A 19,815-nucleotide genomic window follows, 5' to 3' on the forward strand; every position below is an offset into this window, starting at 1 on the left:
TGAAATCAAATTCTTTATTGGATTACAAGTATGTCAAAAGAAGTTTGGTATTTTCATTTCACAAACCAAATACTTCAAGGAAATATTGAAGACTTTTGGTATGTAAGATTCAATGCTAGTGAGCACACTTATGTCTATAGGACATAAGCTATCTAAGAATGATGATTCTACTAATGTGAACCATACCCTATATATATCCATGACAGGAAAATTGCAATATGTTGTTCACAATAGACTAGATATTGCATTGGCAATTGGGATAGTTGCTAGATTTTCAACAAATCCTAAAGAGAACCATATGATGGCTGTAAAAAGGATAATGAGATATCTAAAAGGTACAACAGACTATGGATTATACTATAAGAGAAGTGATAGATTTGAACTAAAGGTTTTCATTGACTCAAATTGGGTAGGAAATATTGATGACAAGAAAAGCACTAGTGGAGGTGCATTCTTTCTAGGAAAGAAATTGGTGTCATGGACAAGCAAGAAACAAAATTGTATTTCCCAATCAAAAGTTGAAGCCAAGTATGTGGTAGCTACAATGAATTGTTAAAAGGCATGCAAGAAGAGATTATAGATCCAATACCTATTTATTGTGATAACACAAGTGCTATTAACATTTCAAAGAATCCAATGATGTACGCTAAGACAAAGCACATTGCTATCAAGTATCACTACTCGAGAGAATTAGTTCAAGACAAAGAAGTGAAGCTAGAATGTGTGAATACAAAGGAACAAATTGCTGACATATTCACTAAACCATTACCTAAAGATGCTTATGAATATCTTAGAGGTAAATTAGGGGTTATTCCCCTAACTAAGGATAATTAAGAAGCCAAGGTGCATTGCATTACATGTGCTAAACAGAAAATTCTATATAGTAGTGCAATATAACTCTGCTTTAGGACATGCCTAAGGTAGAATACTTCAGTACAACATAAAAGACCAGTCATAGACAGATGAAAAGTATTAACCAGACATGCAAAATATACATAATTCATATGTATGAAGAATTTGAAGCTGAGACAACTACATGTATTTGTCATTGTTGTCAAAGAGGGAGAGATTACTTAAATAGGGAGAAACTACTATAAAGAGAGAGAATCATGAAAGAGAGCAAACTGATAGAGGGAGTCTGAAAATTTGAATGGATGAGAATTAGAATAAAACTAAGGATAGCGATCACTCATGGAAGTGAAATATTTTGGATTGTATGGTAACTATGTTATTGTTAGTATTTCATATATTTGAGATGTTGTCATCAATGCCAAAGAGGGAGATTGTTGGAAACTTACAATTGGAACAATTTTTGTTTTGTCATTGATGTCAAATCTATGGGTGAGAAATATTGCTACCTAATATAAATGTCATATCTATTTGATTGATGAAGAGGATTTGAGAGTTACTCATAACTATAACACCTAGAGGAAAGGTTGAAGTTATGAAAAGGAATTACAATGGGCATTTGATTAGATAGAATTTGATAGAGCAAAGTAATTGTTATGTCAAGGAAGCTAAGCCAAGTCGAGTAAAAGAGTAAAATACTAAGGAGTACCGAGTAATGTTAGTGTCAACTGAGCCATAGTTAGTGTTGAGGAAATCTAGTGTTGACCAAGCATTAGCATCGACCAAGCAAGTTAGTTGATGCTGAGCTAGAAAGCTTAAACAATGATCGAGCATTTCAATATTGACCAAGTGTTAGAATTCAGTGATTGCTGAGTGACGATAAAAGATCAAATTCAAAGAAATCATAAGATCAAGCCGACTTAGTTGATTTCTTGGGAGATGTAAAATGTGTTGAAGATAAGATTGATGAGTTGAGTCATTAAATTCAAGGTGATGATTAGGTAAAGACCTAACCAAAGGATTCTAGAGAAGTTTCTAGAGGATGATAAAGAAGATGTACAAATACATTGAATCAAATTGAATCTAATTGTAAGCCCTAAGATCTACGGTGGATGTAGAAAATGGTAAAGCATAAATTGCCTATTTAAGGAGGTATAGAGCTCTACAAAAGTAACACACACATATGAAGATACAGAGGATCAAGAAGTGCAAGTTTGTATGTGAAAGAAGTCATACAGAGCAAGGTTGATTAGATACACACAAGTGAATGAATGTGAAGCTAAAAGAGAAAAGCTTGCAGATGTGATGTTGCTATTGATAAGTGAATTTGAGAAGAAGGCTTAAGTATTGATGAGAAGAGTGGACTGATTGCTTGAAGGGTGTACAAGCAGATCAAGGTTAGATATGACAATGAAAGACTTATCAGTGGACCAACATAAGAACTGAACAAAGATATTGACCAACAAAAGTGAATTGTAATCACACAAATAAAAACGTATTGTTTTCCTTCTTATCATTGTAAACAATTTGTATTAAAATCCTTTTAATAGAGGTTGACCTAATAGTCATTTAAATAATTACCAGTCTATTTAAATCCTTTAACTAAGTAACATTCTAAATGGAATGATCAGATTCCTCTTATAAGGCCACTCCTAACAGGGTGATTAACTCCTTTAACCAAATCACATTTAACAGTGTGTATTGTAACCTTTAACAAGGTTGGCTCCTAACAGAGCTCACTTCGAAAGAGTAAAAAAGAGTGACTGTCATGAACCCGATTTGGGGGTCCATTGTTCATTTCCTGCTGGATCTCTTATTTGTATTCTTTGCATTATATTTTCTCCGGCTTGTATAGATTTCATTATCTTTTTTCAATCTGAATAAAATTTTATAATATTTGATATATGATATCCCTCATGTTATTTGATATTATATATATGTGCATTTCAAATAGTCATGTCCTTTCATTAATATTAATCATATTAATGATAATATAATTAATTATATATTTACTTAGTTAAATTAATTAATATCATTATGTATACTATTGTAATAACTATATTATAACATATATTATTTTAATAATATATCAATTATATATATTATTATATTATAATACTTTGTATTAATAGTGTTTCTATATTAAATCATATCTTAATTATTATAATATCAACTATATTTATATTATATTGTATTAATATAGTATTACTATATTAAAATATATCATAATGATAATATCATTATTTTTGTATTAGGTTATTATTTAATTTGTATTTTCATATTACCATTAAAATATGATATAATATGATATTATTACATAATTATAATATAATATTACTTGTAAAATATTATTATTTTAATATTAATATTAATATATAATACTTATTAATTATTTAATTTATATGTTAAAGTGGGGACATTACAGTCCTCCCCTCTCGAATTTGCTTGCCCTTAAGCAAAATCTTTTATACACAAGCTTTGCCATAGATACAAAACATATTTTCTTATGAAAGGCCTAGAAGGTTTATAACACATACATCTTTAATGAATGAAAACACGAAGTAGACACGATGCAGACAAATGAAGACACGAAGCATACACGATGTAGACACATCATACATAACCTTGATTAGATCCTAAAATTAACAGTGCGCAATGACTATACTTCTTCATTAGGCTTATGAACCCTGCAACCACAAAATAAGCATCAGTACATGTATATAAATATATATAAGCTTCAAAAGAAATTCAAATAATAATAAGTTAATCCGAGCCAGTTCCATACTAAGCCCAAGAGCGGAACTTTGGCCCCCTTGGCCCTGGTGTTAGGCATCCACACAAGGTGGTCTACTTAGTGGATTGCTTGTTTGGCTAGAAAGGTTCTTGTGAAAAGGAGCCATTACTATCTTTCCCTTAACTAGCACTACAATAGGGTGTTCTCTCCTGATTGTAGACTCCATAAGAAAGTGGTAGGGTTCCCTTTTCTTATTTACATAATCCTTTGGAAGGAATCTTTCTATCTTTCCTTATTACGATCATCATAAGATGGTAGATTTATGGTGCAGAGGGCACATGAAACAAGCTCCAAGCGTATTTGACAAGTGCTCGAAATTACTCCGCCTCTATCTCCACCAACTCCCTATCTTAGGATATCATAATGTGGATGAGAAGATGAGTATTTAAATTTAATTTACTTAGTTCATTTGAAAGATTTCTTCTTATAGTACACAAACAACCTTCTCTCTCCTTGTTACGATCATCTTGATGGTAGAATGATGGTGCAGAGGGCACGTGAAACAAGCTCCAAGCGTATCCGACAAGTGCTCAAAATTACTCCGCCTTTCCTCTCACCAACTCCCTATCTAAGATTACGTAATTTGGACGAGAGATAGACTCTTCGTACTATAATTGAAATGTATTCTAATTACTATGTTTTCCTTAAATCAACATTTAATTATATTTCATTTTTTTTCCCTTTTTCATATATATATATATATATATATATATATATTTTTTTTTTTTTTTCCATTTATATTTCATTTTCATATATTCTTTTTATTTTGTAACTAGAATCATTGATAGATTATTCAATATTCTTCACAATAACAAATGTGTCAGTAATAAGAAAGACAAATTATCTCTTAATAAAACATATGAAGGAGATATAAACTTACCTCATTACCATACCTTATTACCATTATGTGTTTGAAGTGGTGTTTATGTGGAATTTCGTAATAATTTACCTCTCATATTCCACAGTAACATCCTTATCCAATGTTGATCCTTTGTTACTTCATTTTCCATCATGATGTGACTGTTATTTGGGGTAGGCCAATATGATTATGCTTCTTTTTATGATATGCTTCCAATACTCAAACACTATTTCCATGTGTGATGAATAATAGCTATTCAATAGTAAAATGATCATATATGATTCCTTAATCATCCACCAGTTTTTATCATTGAATATTATGAGGCCAGATGGATCGCTATTAACTATTTGGAGCACAAAATGAGTTTCCTTATGTACAACTTCAAATGTCCCATCTTCCAACTATTTGCCAGACTTATTCATGTATGCTACTGACAATCTCAGAGGAACATTCAAGTGCTGATGTCACTAGCATTATGAGCAGTTCTTGAAGATAATGTAAGTGCAATTTTCTTTGAATACGCCTTCAAATATTCTCTCATTTTATATCTAGGAATCATGTAGAATTGGGGCTATTCTTTCTAAATACCTTTATAGACTTAGTTATTTCTGTCATATCTTCCTAAATATAATTTAATCCAAAGAGATATCAAGGATTCTACTATGTCATATGTTTGATTCATTGTTATTGTCATAAAGAACAAACTTTGAATCCGAACATCCTTGATACTCCTCTTGTCTTTCTTAATATATATGAATATAAACTTCCTGTAACTTCTTCCTACAATCTTAATTAGATGACTATGGCCATCATTCCCAGTGATGATACATTCAAAGGATTTACTTCTAAAATTATATTTTATTCTCAGCGTCTTCAATAGTGGTCCTTGTTTTTCAATATTCCGTTCACGTGCTTTTACCTGGGCCACGATCTGTACAGCACTCCGTAGTTTTGGTTTAATGATTTCCTGCAATGTTTGATATGTTCTTTGTATGTCGTCCCATATAATCCAAGTTGGATGGTCATTCTCTCCTTTGTTTAATGGTATTACAATCTACATTACATGTAAGAAATGTTGAGCCCACATACAAATGGATATTTGGTAGTCCACATGATAACTTTCTTTTATTTTAATTTTATATTCTTTCCTTTCACGGGTGGCGAGTGACCTGGGGTCGTGTGGATGAGATCTTCCTCCACATTGTCTTGTTCCTTATGCTCGTGTGAGTCAATGAGCAATGTGACTGTTTCGATTCCCATCCTTTCTTCTTCTGTCCGATGTTCCTGTCAATGAATTTGCACTCAAGCTCTTTCACTATAAATTGTAGCCCCTACAATTTTCTCTACTCCCACAATTGCCAACCATAGTTCCCTCTCGATCGAGTTCAGAGAGACCCTATAACCAATTGGTTTCTTTAATATATGATTCATTTATTTTGTCGATTCTGTTTGATTGGTTGTTTCCTTTTAATAGAAAATCATGTTGCTCTGCAATCTGGAGCTCATAGTGACCTTGTATATATATTCCATTTGAATACTTTAATTACTTCTCACAATTTTTTTTTTGTTTTGTTATGTAAGACATTGTTTATGGCCCTTTCCATCTCTACAAATAGCAAAATCGTGATGACTGGAGCATAAATATCAAAGAAATTTATTGGATGGCTATATATTTTCAAATTGAATCCTCTTCAAGCAGCAGAGCTATCAAATCTTATGCTCTTAGAATTTGTTTCAATTTCATATATATCATCAGGCATGCTCGGATCCTTCACGCTCATCGTAGGTGGTGCAACTAGCATTTTCAATCCTTCAATATAGTCTCAATTTTTGTAAGGCTTAACTTTCTGGGTTTAATAGCTTCAGTCATCAGATATAACTCCCAAACTTGAGATGCCTCCTGCTCATGTCGGCTTTGACATTATAGTTCCCTTAATAGTGTCTCATATCAGGAAAACGTGATCATGTTTAATGAATGTTTGAAGACGACCTCCAATCCATAACGCATGACATTTTATTTCAAACTTATTCTCCCTGATGCTACCTTGATAAGAGAAATGGTTGTTCTGGTCTTCAATTCCTAATCCCATTAGGTACGAACCAGTCTAAAATTTCTTGCAGATATGTCATCACAAGTATATTCTTAATCATTTACTCTCATTGGAAGAGTTAAGTGTCTATCGTGTGTGGTAACCTGCATGAGCTTCGTCTTCAGTTGCCACTAAAGCAACGTTACATTTGTCTCCTTTAACAACAGAATTCTTCTATTTTGTGCATGTTAACAAGATAGAACAAATTTCATCCTAAAGTGTAGTTCGGTAGATGCAATCAAAAATTTTCTTATTAGATAAGAAGACAATGTCCTCAGTGATAATGACATCAGCTGTACAATCAACTTGCACACCCAGTGGTTCACAGTGAAACAAAGATGGACTCGTTTTCCCAAAAGGAAAATATTTTGGAGATTGGAGAGATAGCAGTAGTGCTTTGAGCGGAGGAGGTAATTTGTTTTGCACAGGATGGTAGGATCACTGCTCTAATACCATTTGTCATGAACCCGATTTAGGGTCCATTGTTCATTTCCCGCTAGATCTCTTATTTGTATCCTTTGCATTATATTTTCTCCAACTTGTATAGATTTCATTATCTTTTTTCAATCTGAATAAAATTTTATAATATTTGATATATGATATCCCTCACGTTATTTGATATTATATATATGTGCATTTCAAATAGTCACGTCCTTTCATTAATATTAATCATATTAATGATAATATAATTAATTATATATTTACTTAGTTAAATTAATTAATATCATTATGTATACTATTGTAATAACTATATTATAACATATATTATTTTAATTATATATCAATTATATATATTATTATATTATAATACTTTGTATTAATAGTGTTTGTATATTAAATCATATCTTAATTATTATAATATCAACTATATTTATATTATATTGTATTAATATAGTATTACTATATTAAAATATATCATAATGATAATATCATTATTTTTGTATTAGGTTATTATTTAATTTGTATTTTCATATTACCATTAAAATATGATATAATATGATATTTTTACATAATTATAATATAATATTACTTGTAAAATATTATTATTTTAATATTAATATTAATATATAATACTTATTAATTATTTAATTTATATGTTAAAGTGGGGACATTACAGTGACATGTTGCTAGTGGGTTTTCCCAAATTCAATTTCCATGTAAAATTCTAGTGTCAAACTGTGATGAATGTCTTATGAATGTTTTACATATGATGATGTTTTCATTATGCAATGCAAGTTAAGTTTATGACAGTTTTACAATAGAGACCGAGCAACAATAAGATATGTAGGATAAGTAGAACAATAATGTGTTTAATATTTAAATGTTCAAGTGGTACATATAGACCTTCAGTAATTGATTCACCCCTCCTCTTAGTTATTCTAAAAATTTCTAACATTTAGTGCATTTAAATATCAAAGCAATATTGGTCCAATTTGCAGGGAAGATTTTGAATAGCATGCTACCCATTATTTGGAGTTGTATATGTGGCTTGGTAGATACTTTTTAGAGTTTGCATTACCTTGGCTTCAACATTACTTCTAATGTCATTTGAAGAAGATATCTAGCCAAATCATTGGTAGTTTACACGTTTCTTTTCCAAAAAAATTTGCACAACTCCCATTTTCTTGTGGGTAGGAGCTCTCATTTGTCTCAAATGAAACTGGCAATATTTTATCTACAACCTGCTCGTAAAAAGCTCTACAAATTTTAATACTTGTAGCCAGACATTTTCTAGGGCTAGAGGGAATGATTGAAATATAGAGTTGATTAGAAGTGAACTTGCCAAAAAAAGGGCATCCATATCCATAGATTAAACTGCTCTTTGAATTGCTTGTCTGAACTACCATCCTAGATATGGGAATAACCAATTCAATATTTTCTAGTGCAAGTGCAAGAAGGCCTTCAATAAAATATACTAAGTCCTTGCATGCGCCAAAATGTTTAGGTAAAAGAGATGGAACATGTTGAACTTCTAGAATTGAATTAAAAAATGAATAATTTGCAGGAATAGGACCCAAAAGATTATAAAATAAAGTTAAATTTTTTGGCTTCTTGATGCTCTTAGTGAAAGCTTGGTTTCAAAGGCATTCTTTATTCTCTCTAATTCATTGGGAACACTAAATCAAGCTAACACAACACATTCTTTGATGCATTGTTCAACATCTAAGAGGGCTTTAGGGATTTCAAAAATAAGGTCTTTTTGTAACTGTTAAGATTTGTATACGTAAGTGTGTTCTGACATTGGATCATTGTATTTTGATGAAATTTAAAATGGGTTGACCAAAAAACATTGAAATATGAAATGGATGTTTGAAATAAAAAAATGGGGTGGGGAGCACTGGCAAATGGACGGGAACACTAAGCTAGGGAGGAACTCACAAGCTATAAAATATTGAGAGAAGCTTAGGCTCTCCATTATTTTTGACACTTTTGGGCTCTACTTTGTACATTACAACATTTACACTTGTAGGATCTCCTTTCTAATTTATCATAGTGTTTATGATTCTACGACCTCTAGTATAATTTATAGTGTTTATGCTTCTCAGGCCTCCATTTGATTTGGTAGTTCTATGATTTGCATTCCAATTCACACATTTGAAATGCTACAGTTTGTAGTTCAATGAATACATTTCAATTATAGATGCCTACAAATTATAAATTATGCAATTTTCAACAACGAACCTCTTGCAATTACAATTATTTAGGGGTTTTCTCTGTAATTCAAGAGCTTACGCTTGTTGAGCTCAGGTATCCTGTCAAAGTTTTTGTTTCAAAGGTTTTAATATTTTTTTTAGAAGCTTTGAATTACAATCACACCAAAATACAATAAAGCCTACTTTTGTAACCTTACATGCATAATGTAGAAAATGCTATGAATTAAAAATATCAAAATTATAGAAAAAATAACTAGCTTGGACACAAATTTTTTTTAAAAGGAATTTGCCAAAATAACAGATTGCTAGTGAAGAATAAGCTTCATAATGAAAGGTAGTCGGAGGCTCTTCGCTGGGCGTGGCTTGCATTTCCTGAGCCATTTGCTCAATTTTAAATCATTCCCAGCCTCAAACTTTGATATGCTTTGAACATGCCTCGAGATACTTCCGGAGTTAGGAAGCAGGATCAGCTTCCAAAAAGCACTAAGAAATTTCTAGGGAAGCCGAGATCAACTTCTAGAAAGCACAAAGAAATTTTGACTAAAGCTTCCAAAATTGTGAATATGAAGTTTCCAAGTTGTCATATTTAATGTTGGAATTAATGTTTTCTTAATTTTGACTTCAGAATTCAAATTTTCTCATTGCTTTTATTGGTGAGAGCCAACAGAAATTTAGATAAAAAAACTTTTCTAAAATAAAAAAAATATAACAAAATTACAAACTATCTATAAAACTTTAGAGATGAATTAATTTTGAAATTCTATTGATTAAAACTAATTAGGTTGAGAAACTTAACGATTCCATTAGTATCCTGCCTGCTCGTAAATAATTTTCGACATCGTCACGAAAAACATCGAGCCAAATGTAAAAATAGAATCTGAAAGAATATCGACGGATCACAAACCAGTCTCAGATTTCCAAAATACATCTCTTGGATCGTCGATTGTTCCGAGTTCACAAAGGAAAACCATGAAATTCACAGACTCGCCGGTTATAGAACTTCCGGTGGGCGGAGAAGTGCTTCGTATCGAGCAAGACAATGGCTCGATGCATGTGGGCACCTCCGTCTGGCCCTGCTCTCTCGTTCTCGTCAAGTTTGTTGAGCACTGCCTCACAAGCACAGCAGCAGAAATATCATCAGTGCCTACAAACCCTTACGCCCAAATCCTTCAGTTCGACAACAAGCGGGGAGTCGAACTCGGGACTGGCTGTGGCGTCGCCGGAATGGGGCTCGCCCTCCTCGGCCTCGATGTCGTCTTGACAGACATTGCCCCCGTTCTGCCCGCATTAAAACGCAATGTGAAGAAAAATACGGCTGCTACATCTCTCAAGAATGCTGGAAAGCCGGGCTGCAGCGCCGGAAGAGTGAAAATCTCACAGCTTTATTGGAACAATGAGAAGCAGATTCAGGTGCTTAAGCCTCCCTTTGATTTTATCATAGCTACGGATGTTGTTTATTTGGAGAATATTGTGGAGCCTTTGATTTTAACCATGAATGCTCTGGCTGGACCTTCCTCTGTTATTTTGCTGGGCTATCAGATTCGATCCCCGGAAGCCCATAGCCTCTTTTGGGAGATTTGCCCCAGGCATTTTAATGTCGAGAAGGTTCCCCGCGAGTATTTGCATCCGGAGTATGCTTATGAGGAGACCGATGTGTATATACTCAGGAAAAAAGAGTAATTAGGGTTATTTACTGTTAGGATATTCAGGGCGCAGTTATAAAGTGGGGATTTTTATGAGAGACTAATAATATAGTTAGGGTTTTAACAAGTCACAGGCAGATTTTTTAGGGTTTTTGGGAGGCTGTAGAAATACATCCCTTCCGAAAATCAGAGCAGAGGGAAAAAATTGTCAATTGGGGATTAGTGTAGCTGAGGGCTTAAGGGGCTATTTTTTCAGGAGTCTCGAGGGTTTAGTGTTCTAACTTCTGGGTAAAGTCAGCATATTCTTTTCCGTTGAACTTATACTATTGACATGTCGTGGTAAGAAGATTTCCTGTTATTATCTTCGATCTGCTGTGTTATGAGTGGTCGTTACCCTAATTTCGGCAAGAAGCTTTTGCAATGGCGGCAATTCAGTTTCTTTCTAGCTAGCTGTAGAACGCTTGTTTAGCTGGATCGACAGTCTTTTTTACAGGGTTTCAATCCTTTGCATATCTGCTAATGGTATGCTGTTGATCTCGTAACATCTGTAATTGCTCAAATGCTGTTGATCTTGTAACATACGTATGGTGGCAAGAAGATTTCCTGTTCTTATCTCCGATCTCATATGTGGTATGAGTGTTCATTACCTTAATTTCAATAACAAGGTTTTGCAAAGGCAGGAATTCAGTTGATAAGTAGGAGATATTTTCCAAAGCAAGTCAATTTGTGACATTGCTACCAGGATTCAACTGTGTCCTTCGTAGCTAGCTACAGAACACTTGTTTAGCTGGATCTGCAGATTCTTTTGCATGGTTTCAATCCTGTGCATATCTAATGGTATTCTGTTGATCTTGTAACATTCATAATTGCCTAAACTTTGTAATAAATTTTCTTTTCAGCATTTTCATTAGTTTTTTTCAGGGTTAGAAGGAACTTTTCAGAGAGACTAAAGTTTTTTGTTGCTATCTTGAGGAAATTGTTATTTCCTCTAAAATTACCATTTAATGTTTGATGTGACACTAACATAATCTCCCAGATTTCCATAACCATTTATGGATACTTATGAAATCTCAGTTGTGCGGCGTGCTTTTTAAATGTATTTCAATCTACATGGACCACTCCTAATATCTATTATGTATTTAACACAGTAATAATATTCTTAGGCCAGAGTAATTACAAGGACTTAGGAGGAGCGAGTCCTGCTCTTTTTGCACTGTGATTGCATTTTCTAAGGACATAGGATGAAACATTTGTGAAGTCTAAAATGCAAGACAGGCTAGGGCCTAAGATCAAGTTCATGTCTGATAGTGTTATCACATTTTATTTCGAGATATAAGGGTTTTGGAAATTCTTTTCTAAAAGTTAGAATGCTTTTATTTAAACATAGTTTTATTTGTCTGTGAATTTAAACAGTGCAAGTAGTTTCTGGTGAATGATGAATTGTGTTGAATGGGAATATGTTGCCAACTGCTCTTATATGCTTATGAGACACAGAATTTACGGATTGGAGTTAACTATTTTCCAGCATGCGGCGTTACTGAATGAAACAGGATTGTAGCATCTTACATGGGAATGCTCTATACGCTCTAGAAAATTTAATGATACGGGATTGTGGCATTTTATATGGAACTGGCCTTACATTAAATTTTTATTCTTAAAACTCAAAGAAATCATTGCATTTCATGAAATGTGAACTATAAATATCATGAGCTATATATTGAAAATACAGCTTTTTCCTTTCGCAGGCCAATATTTTATCCTGTTGTGATGATGAATCATGATTATGATTTCTAAGGATGACACATATTATTACAACAAGAGGACAGGCTAGCCTGTATAATGATTATGATTATGTCTTTTAAGGAGGACACATATTATTACAGCAAGAGGAGATGCTAACCTGTATTATTATAAGGGTTATGTTTTCTAAGTTGAACGATTAAGATTATCCTGCTCTTCTTGCATTATCAGTATGATTGTGTTTTCAGAAAAAAGGTAGTATGAGATCTTTATATAGCCTAAAATCCAACCCAAACAATGGCCATAGACCAAGTTTCTTTGCGAGGCCTTTAAGCTGTTATCAAGTGAGGTTTTTGAGGTCCAAGGATTTTGAAAGCCATGGAATTCCTCAACAAAATTTTAAATGGTTTTAGTTGTTCACAGTTTCATGCGTTTGATTGTATGAAACGGCGGCCATAACATATTTATGTGTTTTTCATATCATCTTTATTGCCTACACAGTTTACTTTTGTATCTGTCACGAGTTCAATAGTTAACCTTTTCAAAATAATGTTTTTAGCAGTGCTAGTGATTTGTTAACGAGGTCTATTTTTAGTGAAGTAAGTGAGTGCAAGCTTGCTTCTGAATTGTGCATTTTGTTGAATAAAATTATGTTACCATGTGCTGTTATATAATTATTAATTAAGAGATGCTGATTTTATAGATTTCTTATAATCATTTTCAAAGAAATGCTTAATGCCAATGGTTCTGAATTGTATCATATATCTCAAGAACGGGCTTTATCTTCTAGAAAATTTAATGATATAGGATTATTATATCTTACTTGGAATGGGCCTTACATTCTAATCTCTTTTACTTTTGGCTTTATCCTCTAGAAAATTTAATGATATAGGATCATTATATCTTACTTGGAATGGGCCTCACATTCTAATCTCTTTTACTTTTCAGTGTTTCGCACTTGAAGATGAAAGCTTTCTATTTTGTAAAACAAGAAATTAAAATAGTGTATACGACATATAGAAAATGCGGCAGTTTTCTTTGTCAGCCCTATAAAGTTTTATGGAGTGAGGGCTTTGAGGTACAAGGATTTTGCAAGCCATGAGATTTCTTAAACAAAACTTAAATTGGGTGTGTCTTGTTCACAGTTTTATGTGCCTGATTGGATGTAACAGCGTTCTATTGACTTTGTTATTTATTAACGTTGTTGTCTACATGGGGTTTGCTTTTCTACTTGGAATGTACTTAATTTAAATTGTAACTTTTTAAAATAATGTTTATAGCAATGCCAATGTTTTGTTTTAGCAGGTCCATTTTTACTAAAACTAACCACCACATGTTTGTTGCTGAATGGGGCGAGTTTTGGTGAATTTAAATGTGCTACCGTACACTGATATATAATTATGAGATGCTAAATTTACAGAATGTAGATAATCAGTTCTGAAGTATTGCTTTGTGCCAAATGCAATAGAATTATAAGATCTTTCATGGGAATGGCCCTTACGTTCCAGAGAATTTAATGAAATAGTATTGTGACATAATTCATGCACTGGACTTTACTCTATAAAACGTTTACACTTTACACTTGAAATCTTTCAATTTATAAGATAAGAAAAATAAATATTATAAACTATATTTAGAAAATGCGTCAGTTTCTTTGGCAGCCCAGTAAATGTATGTAAAGATTCTGATTGAGTTGCCAATTCGGGTGCGTGGATGTGTGATTTTCTTTTTGGTTTTTTGATGCATTTATCTTTACCTTTATCTTTATCTCTATCTATACCTATACCTATACCTGTGATGCTTCTTCATTGATCAAGATAAATATTAAATGCGAATTGTGTTAATGTTCTGGTAGCTGCGATAGAGATCCTTCATACCTGTGATGATCTGCATATGTGATATGATCTTGAATTTCATGATTTGGCATTGTGCATATTCAGTTATAGCTGTTGGAACTCCATCCAACTGGCACTGGTTCTCAAATTAATTCATTTCTATATTTTCACTTTTCATAACTGCTATGTGATGACTTGACAGTAGGGACTTGTCGTATATTGCTTTCAAGGGTACATTGTTTGGAGATGCTGTTGATTTATATTTGCACTTGTCGGTTCATGTTATGGGACAGTCATCAGTTCATTTGTCAACCTTTGGTCTTAAATGCAAGTCTCTTCAGCCTCAACGTGATACAATGGAGGAATAAAAACTCACTCACGACACTTCATTCTTGTATGGCAGTTTTGATCATATTTTTAATGGTGCCCTGTGTAAGTAGTGTTTGGAGTATGCAGTGATAATTTAAAAAGCGTGTGTGACTTTGTTGCTGGGTGAATGCTATTGTCAAATCCACATTGCTGAAGCATCTCTCTCCGAGATATTTCTTTTGTGCAGAATGTTGCTGCAGGATTATTTATATCTGTTGCAGATTCTTTTCATTATAAAGAAAGTTTTGGTTATTGTTTGTAGAGTGTACACACTCAAGAAGTGGTGAGCTCTATTGTAGACTGTTACTAATAAATAAAGGATTCTTTTGTGTGGCTGGGTTTTTCCCTTGTGTAGGAGGGTTTTCCCAGGGTATCTCTGGTGTTCTGCATTTTACGATTATCTGTTTTTGTTATTTGCTATTCTGGTGCAGAACTTAACAAATTGATAGTTCACTAATAACTTAATAAGCCATACCATATACATCTTTGTTCATGATCCCAATGCAAATAAGAAAATCAATATAATTTGGCATAATCTTTTGGTGATATTCTTGCAGAATTATCTTACACCTTATCTTTTCAATTTTACATATTGAGTTTTAACACAGCTGCCAAGTATGGTCTTTCATGTCTGCAGCCTGTCGCTATAGAGGCTACTGGCAATAAATCCAAATATGCTGCTGTATTTATATTTTGGAGGTATATTATCCACCCAAAAGTTTGTGGAGTTGCCAGTTGATTCACATTTGGAAATGTTTGGCTTGCAGTTATTTTTTTAAAGGCCAATTATATTGCCAGTGAGGGATATTTGAATTGTTTCAGTTTTGATAATATCTATATGATAGAATAATCTAATTCAAAAAGGAAAGAAATTTCTGGCAATTTGTTGGAAATCAGGGACATAGAGAAAGGCAATGTCAAAAGGAAAATCAATGGCAATATGTACAAAATTGTTGTATAATTTTTATTTTTTTTTGGGACAAATTGAAGTTTTAATTGGGCACCATCAATGTGGACCATAGTTAAAAAATTTGGGAACTTGTGAGTTGCTATCTACATTAATGAATATTAGATAATTTAAAACAAAAAGAATAGAAATTTCTGGCAATGTGTTAGAAATTAGTGACACATAAGGCTATGTGGAAAGGAAAATTGATATAATCTTTTTGAACTGATTTGGGAAAAATTGAAGCTTTAACTAGGCACATTAATGTGGAACATAGCTCAAAATATTGCATTAGTGCACTCATGGAACTTGTAAGTTGATATCTACATGATATTATAATCTAAACAAAGAGGAGGAATTTCTTGCAATGTTCTGGAAATCAGTGATACAGTTTATGATTTCCCTTAGAGGTGCTGGAAGTGCATCACAGGGCTGTGTGCTTCTTGGGCATCTCCGAGTTTGTGTCTCTATGCACCTGAATCTGCATCTATGGAGCCAAAGTCTGGTAACTGAGGTTTAGGGTATGGAGCCAGAGGAATTAATAAGGTGAAAATTAAATATAAGAAGGAAAAAAAGTAAAGTGAAATTCAGTTACAATTAGTTATTTATTGGGGCCACTTTAATTCATAGCTTATCTACTTAACCAATGTCATGAATAAAAGGGAGTGTTAATTAATAAAGTGTATTATAATGTCAACTTCAAATTATAACAAGTAGTTGTTTTTTGGAGGGAAAATAAAATAAATGAAACAAAATAAAACTTTTCTCTCAAAATAGCGAAAAGACTATTATAAAAGGAGGAAAAAGGGAATTGTGAACACATTTCGGAGATTGTGATTTTTATTGTTGGGTTTTTTTGCTGTGAGCTTGAAGGTCTATTAAAACCCTAGGACGGGATTCTCAATGGTTTGGTGATTTGGATAAAAACCCATATGAGCCCCTGTGGTGGTTTTACTTCAGGATGCATTACATTGTTCTGTTTTGTGGACAGCTATCGCATCCTTAGTCGTGACTTAGAGATATTCATGGTGCCTTTGTGAGGGTAGATTTTTGTTGATGTTTGGCCCTATTTGTGGGCAAATGTGTAGTAATGACTTCTCCATTTTGGGCTTTCATTCCTATTGCAGCGATTATTTGTGGGTTTGGTTGATATTGACTTCCCCTTGCATTTTGGTATTGGTGCACCTTACAGCAGCAGCTCCACTTTTGCATTGTTCACTCTTCTTGTATGTCATTCAATCTTCCTCCCTATGTTATGAATCATCACATCTCACAAGGTCTTTGATGATATTGGAGTGGAATCGTGTAGGTTTATTGCATGTAAATTTTATGCATGTGCTACCATCATAATGGCAGTATATTTGATGTAACAACCATGCATGTTTTTTATCAAAATCATTTTTAATAGATCTGTCTTTCAAATCATACATTTCCTTGAAAATTCATTTCTTTTGCATGTTATTTTGCAATGAAATGAAACCAACCATGTCAAGAACGAAGAACCAAAATCAGATTTGAGACAATATCCTTGTTTGGGATATTGCAATTTATTGTAATTGTGTACATAGATTACCACAGCAACAGAAGAGGTCAACATGTATTACAATCATGATTATGTTTTATAAGGAAGATGGTTTGAGAGAATCAAGCTTTTCTTGCATTATGATTGTTATTGTAATCTGTAAGATTGTGGTATGCAGTGTTTGTGTAAGTCTAAAATCCTATTCAGCCTTTGGTCTTATACAAGGTGTTCCCGTATGAAGCCTTGGATGGTTATCAAAGAAACCAATTTCCTTCGCAAAATTTAAATAGTTTTTACTTTTTTTCAATTTTGTGTGTAGTCTGTATGTAGTCATTTTCCAGGCATTGCTTGATGATACAGGATTGGAGCATCGTACATACGAATAGGTCTTATGCTGTAGAGAATTTACTAATATGGGGTTGTGGCATCTTACACGGAATGCCTGGCTCTTGTACTCTTAGCAATGACAAAGCCTTTTTATTTCGCATAATAAGAAATTGAAGCATTATGAAATATTCTTTAGATGTGGTGGTTTACTTTGGCAGCCTGATAAGTTTCTTGTGAATGTGTACAAATCACTGCAGTAAAAGAAGAGCCAGCCTCTATTGTTATATTTTCTAAGGATGATGCTTTTGATATATCTTCAGTATATGATCATAACCAGTGTCCACATGGCCTGAGACAGTTTTTGTGCTGCTCTTGAATGTTTAATCTTCCAAGTTGTCAGTTGCTGAACTTGTTCAATGGACATTATTTTTGGTTAATGGCTTCACTTAAAGGGAAGAGATTTAAAGAGTTCTGCCTATTGAGATTTGCTATATCCTATTTGTCAGAGTGGGGTCAAAATAAGAATGTTATTTATTATTAAGGCTTAAAAAAGCTATTCACAGGATCTATTGAATGTTAGAGTCGTTTGTGAGATGCAAGATATAGGAAAGTTATCTCAAGCATTGAACAGCTTCCTATACCACTTCGTTGGAATGGTTATTTCATGTGAGAACTACTACTTGACTATGGAATTCTCCTTCAACATTTTGTGGCATTTGACAATATTCTTGTTAATTGGCTACATATAATTTCTGAAAATGACACCATTTTTTTGCTTTGGTATTTCCTTTATTCAATTCCTCATTATTTTTGTAGAATTTATATAATGCCTTTATTTTTGTAGAATTTATATAATGCCTTTGGTGCATTTGGATCTCATCTCTTTGTTATCATCATCATTATTTACACTCTATGTTTTTGTAGAATTTTTATAATGTCTTTGGTACATTTGGACCTCATCTCTTTGTTATCATCATCATCATTTACACTATGTTTCTGTAGAATTTTTATAATGCCTTTGGTGCATTTGGATCTCATCTCTTTGTTATCATCATCATCATTTACACACTATGTTTTTGTAGAATTTTTATGATGCCTTTGGTGCATATGGATCTCATCTCTTTGTTATCATCATCATTTACACTCTATTTTCTATAGTTAGTATTGTTATCTCTTTTGATTCCTTGACATACTCAAGATAGATCATTTTTATTTCTATAAGAGCCCACATCATTTTTTTTTCTATCCACATCTTGGCGCCCACATCATTTTTTTTTTCTATCCACATCTTGGCTATTTGTGAAAGATTGGAAGATGTAAGTAGGGCATTGACTATTTGTGGCCAAGCTATGTAGTAGCCCAAAATATTGTCCCTTTTTAGCATGTAGGAACTTGGGGTCCGTTTGGCTATGGGAATATAAATTCTTATTTTAGGGCCCATTTGATTGCAGGCATAGGAATTGAGTATTAAAATTGAAAACGAGAATGGGTATAGGAATGAGGAATGGGAATGGAAAATATGTATTCCAGTCTCGTTTGGTTCACCTGGAATTTGTTTGAGAATATGTGTATCCCTTGTTTGGTTGTACAAAATCGAAATTGGAATGAGGTTAAGTTTATATATATTTTTTCTTATTAATTTTATTTGTTTTAGTTTAATATTATTTTGATTAATTTTTTCAAATAATGTATATTTATTTTTGGTTGACTCGTTGAAGTTAATGAAGAATTTCAATTATTTCAACTTTTTAAAAACAACGTGTTGAATGCAATAATGTTTAAATTTATTAATGATTTGTAATATTTTGTTTGTAATACACATTGCCATTTTAATTTTTAAATAAAAAAAGTAAACCAACAAAACTTGAGATGGTTGAAAATTCTTAAAAAATTAATTTAAAATCTAAAAATTAGAAAATATTATAGATGCACAAATATTTGTAAAAGTTCATTTATTTGATTGGCTAGAAGAAAAAACAAATGAGCATTCACATGAATGCTATAGTGTCATGCCTGGGCAAGAACTAATAAATAGATAACATCAACCATATATTGGTCATTTATATACAAAATCATAAATAAAATAGCACCCATAATCATAATTAAGTTGGAAACAACAAAATGGATATATCATTCTTTAATTTGTCCACCATCAGGTATACATAGTCATAATACAATTTACATGTC

At 32.8% G+C, this 19,815-nt stretch overlaps 1 protein-coding gene across 2 annotated transcripts; it reads left to right on the plus strand.

The window, feature by feature from the left end:
* Positions 1–10,004: 10,004 nt before the first annotated feature.
* LOC149549814 (S-adenosyl-L-methionine-dependent methyltransferases superfamily protein) lies at positions 10,005–17,204 on the plus strand. Of its 2 annotated transcripts, none has more exons than XM_089793053.1 (2): positions 10,005–10,656; positions 12,635–17,204. In XM_089793053.1, exons 1-2 carry the CDS (start codon positions 10,216–10,218, stop codon positions 12,668–12,670), a joined length of 477 nt encoding a protein of 158 aa, XP_089649179.1. In that variant the 5' UTR covers positions 10,005–10,215; the 3' UTR covers positions 12,671–17,204. The 2 variants fall into 2 exon arrangements, with proteins under 2 accessions (XP_089649179.1, XP_089649178.1); XM_089793052.1 differs by lacking the exon at positions 12,635–17,204 and adding an exon at positions 10,786–11,790.
* The last annotated feature ends 2,611 nt before the right edge of the window (positions 17,205–19,815 follow it).

This window comes from Cupressus sempervirens, chromosome 7 (assembly GCF_028749045.1).
Source record: "Cupressus sempervirens isolate cs-2001-9-10 chromosome 7, ASM2874904v1, whole genome shotgun sequence".
Lineage (NCBI taxonomy): Eukaryota > Viridiplantae > Streptophyta > Pinopsida > Cupressales > Cupressaceae > Cupressus > Cupressus sempervirens.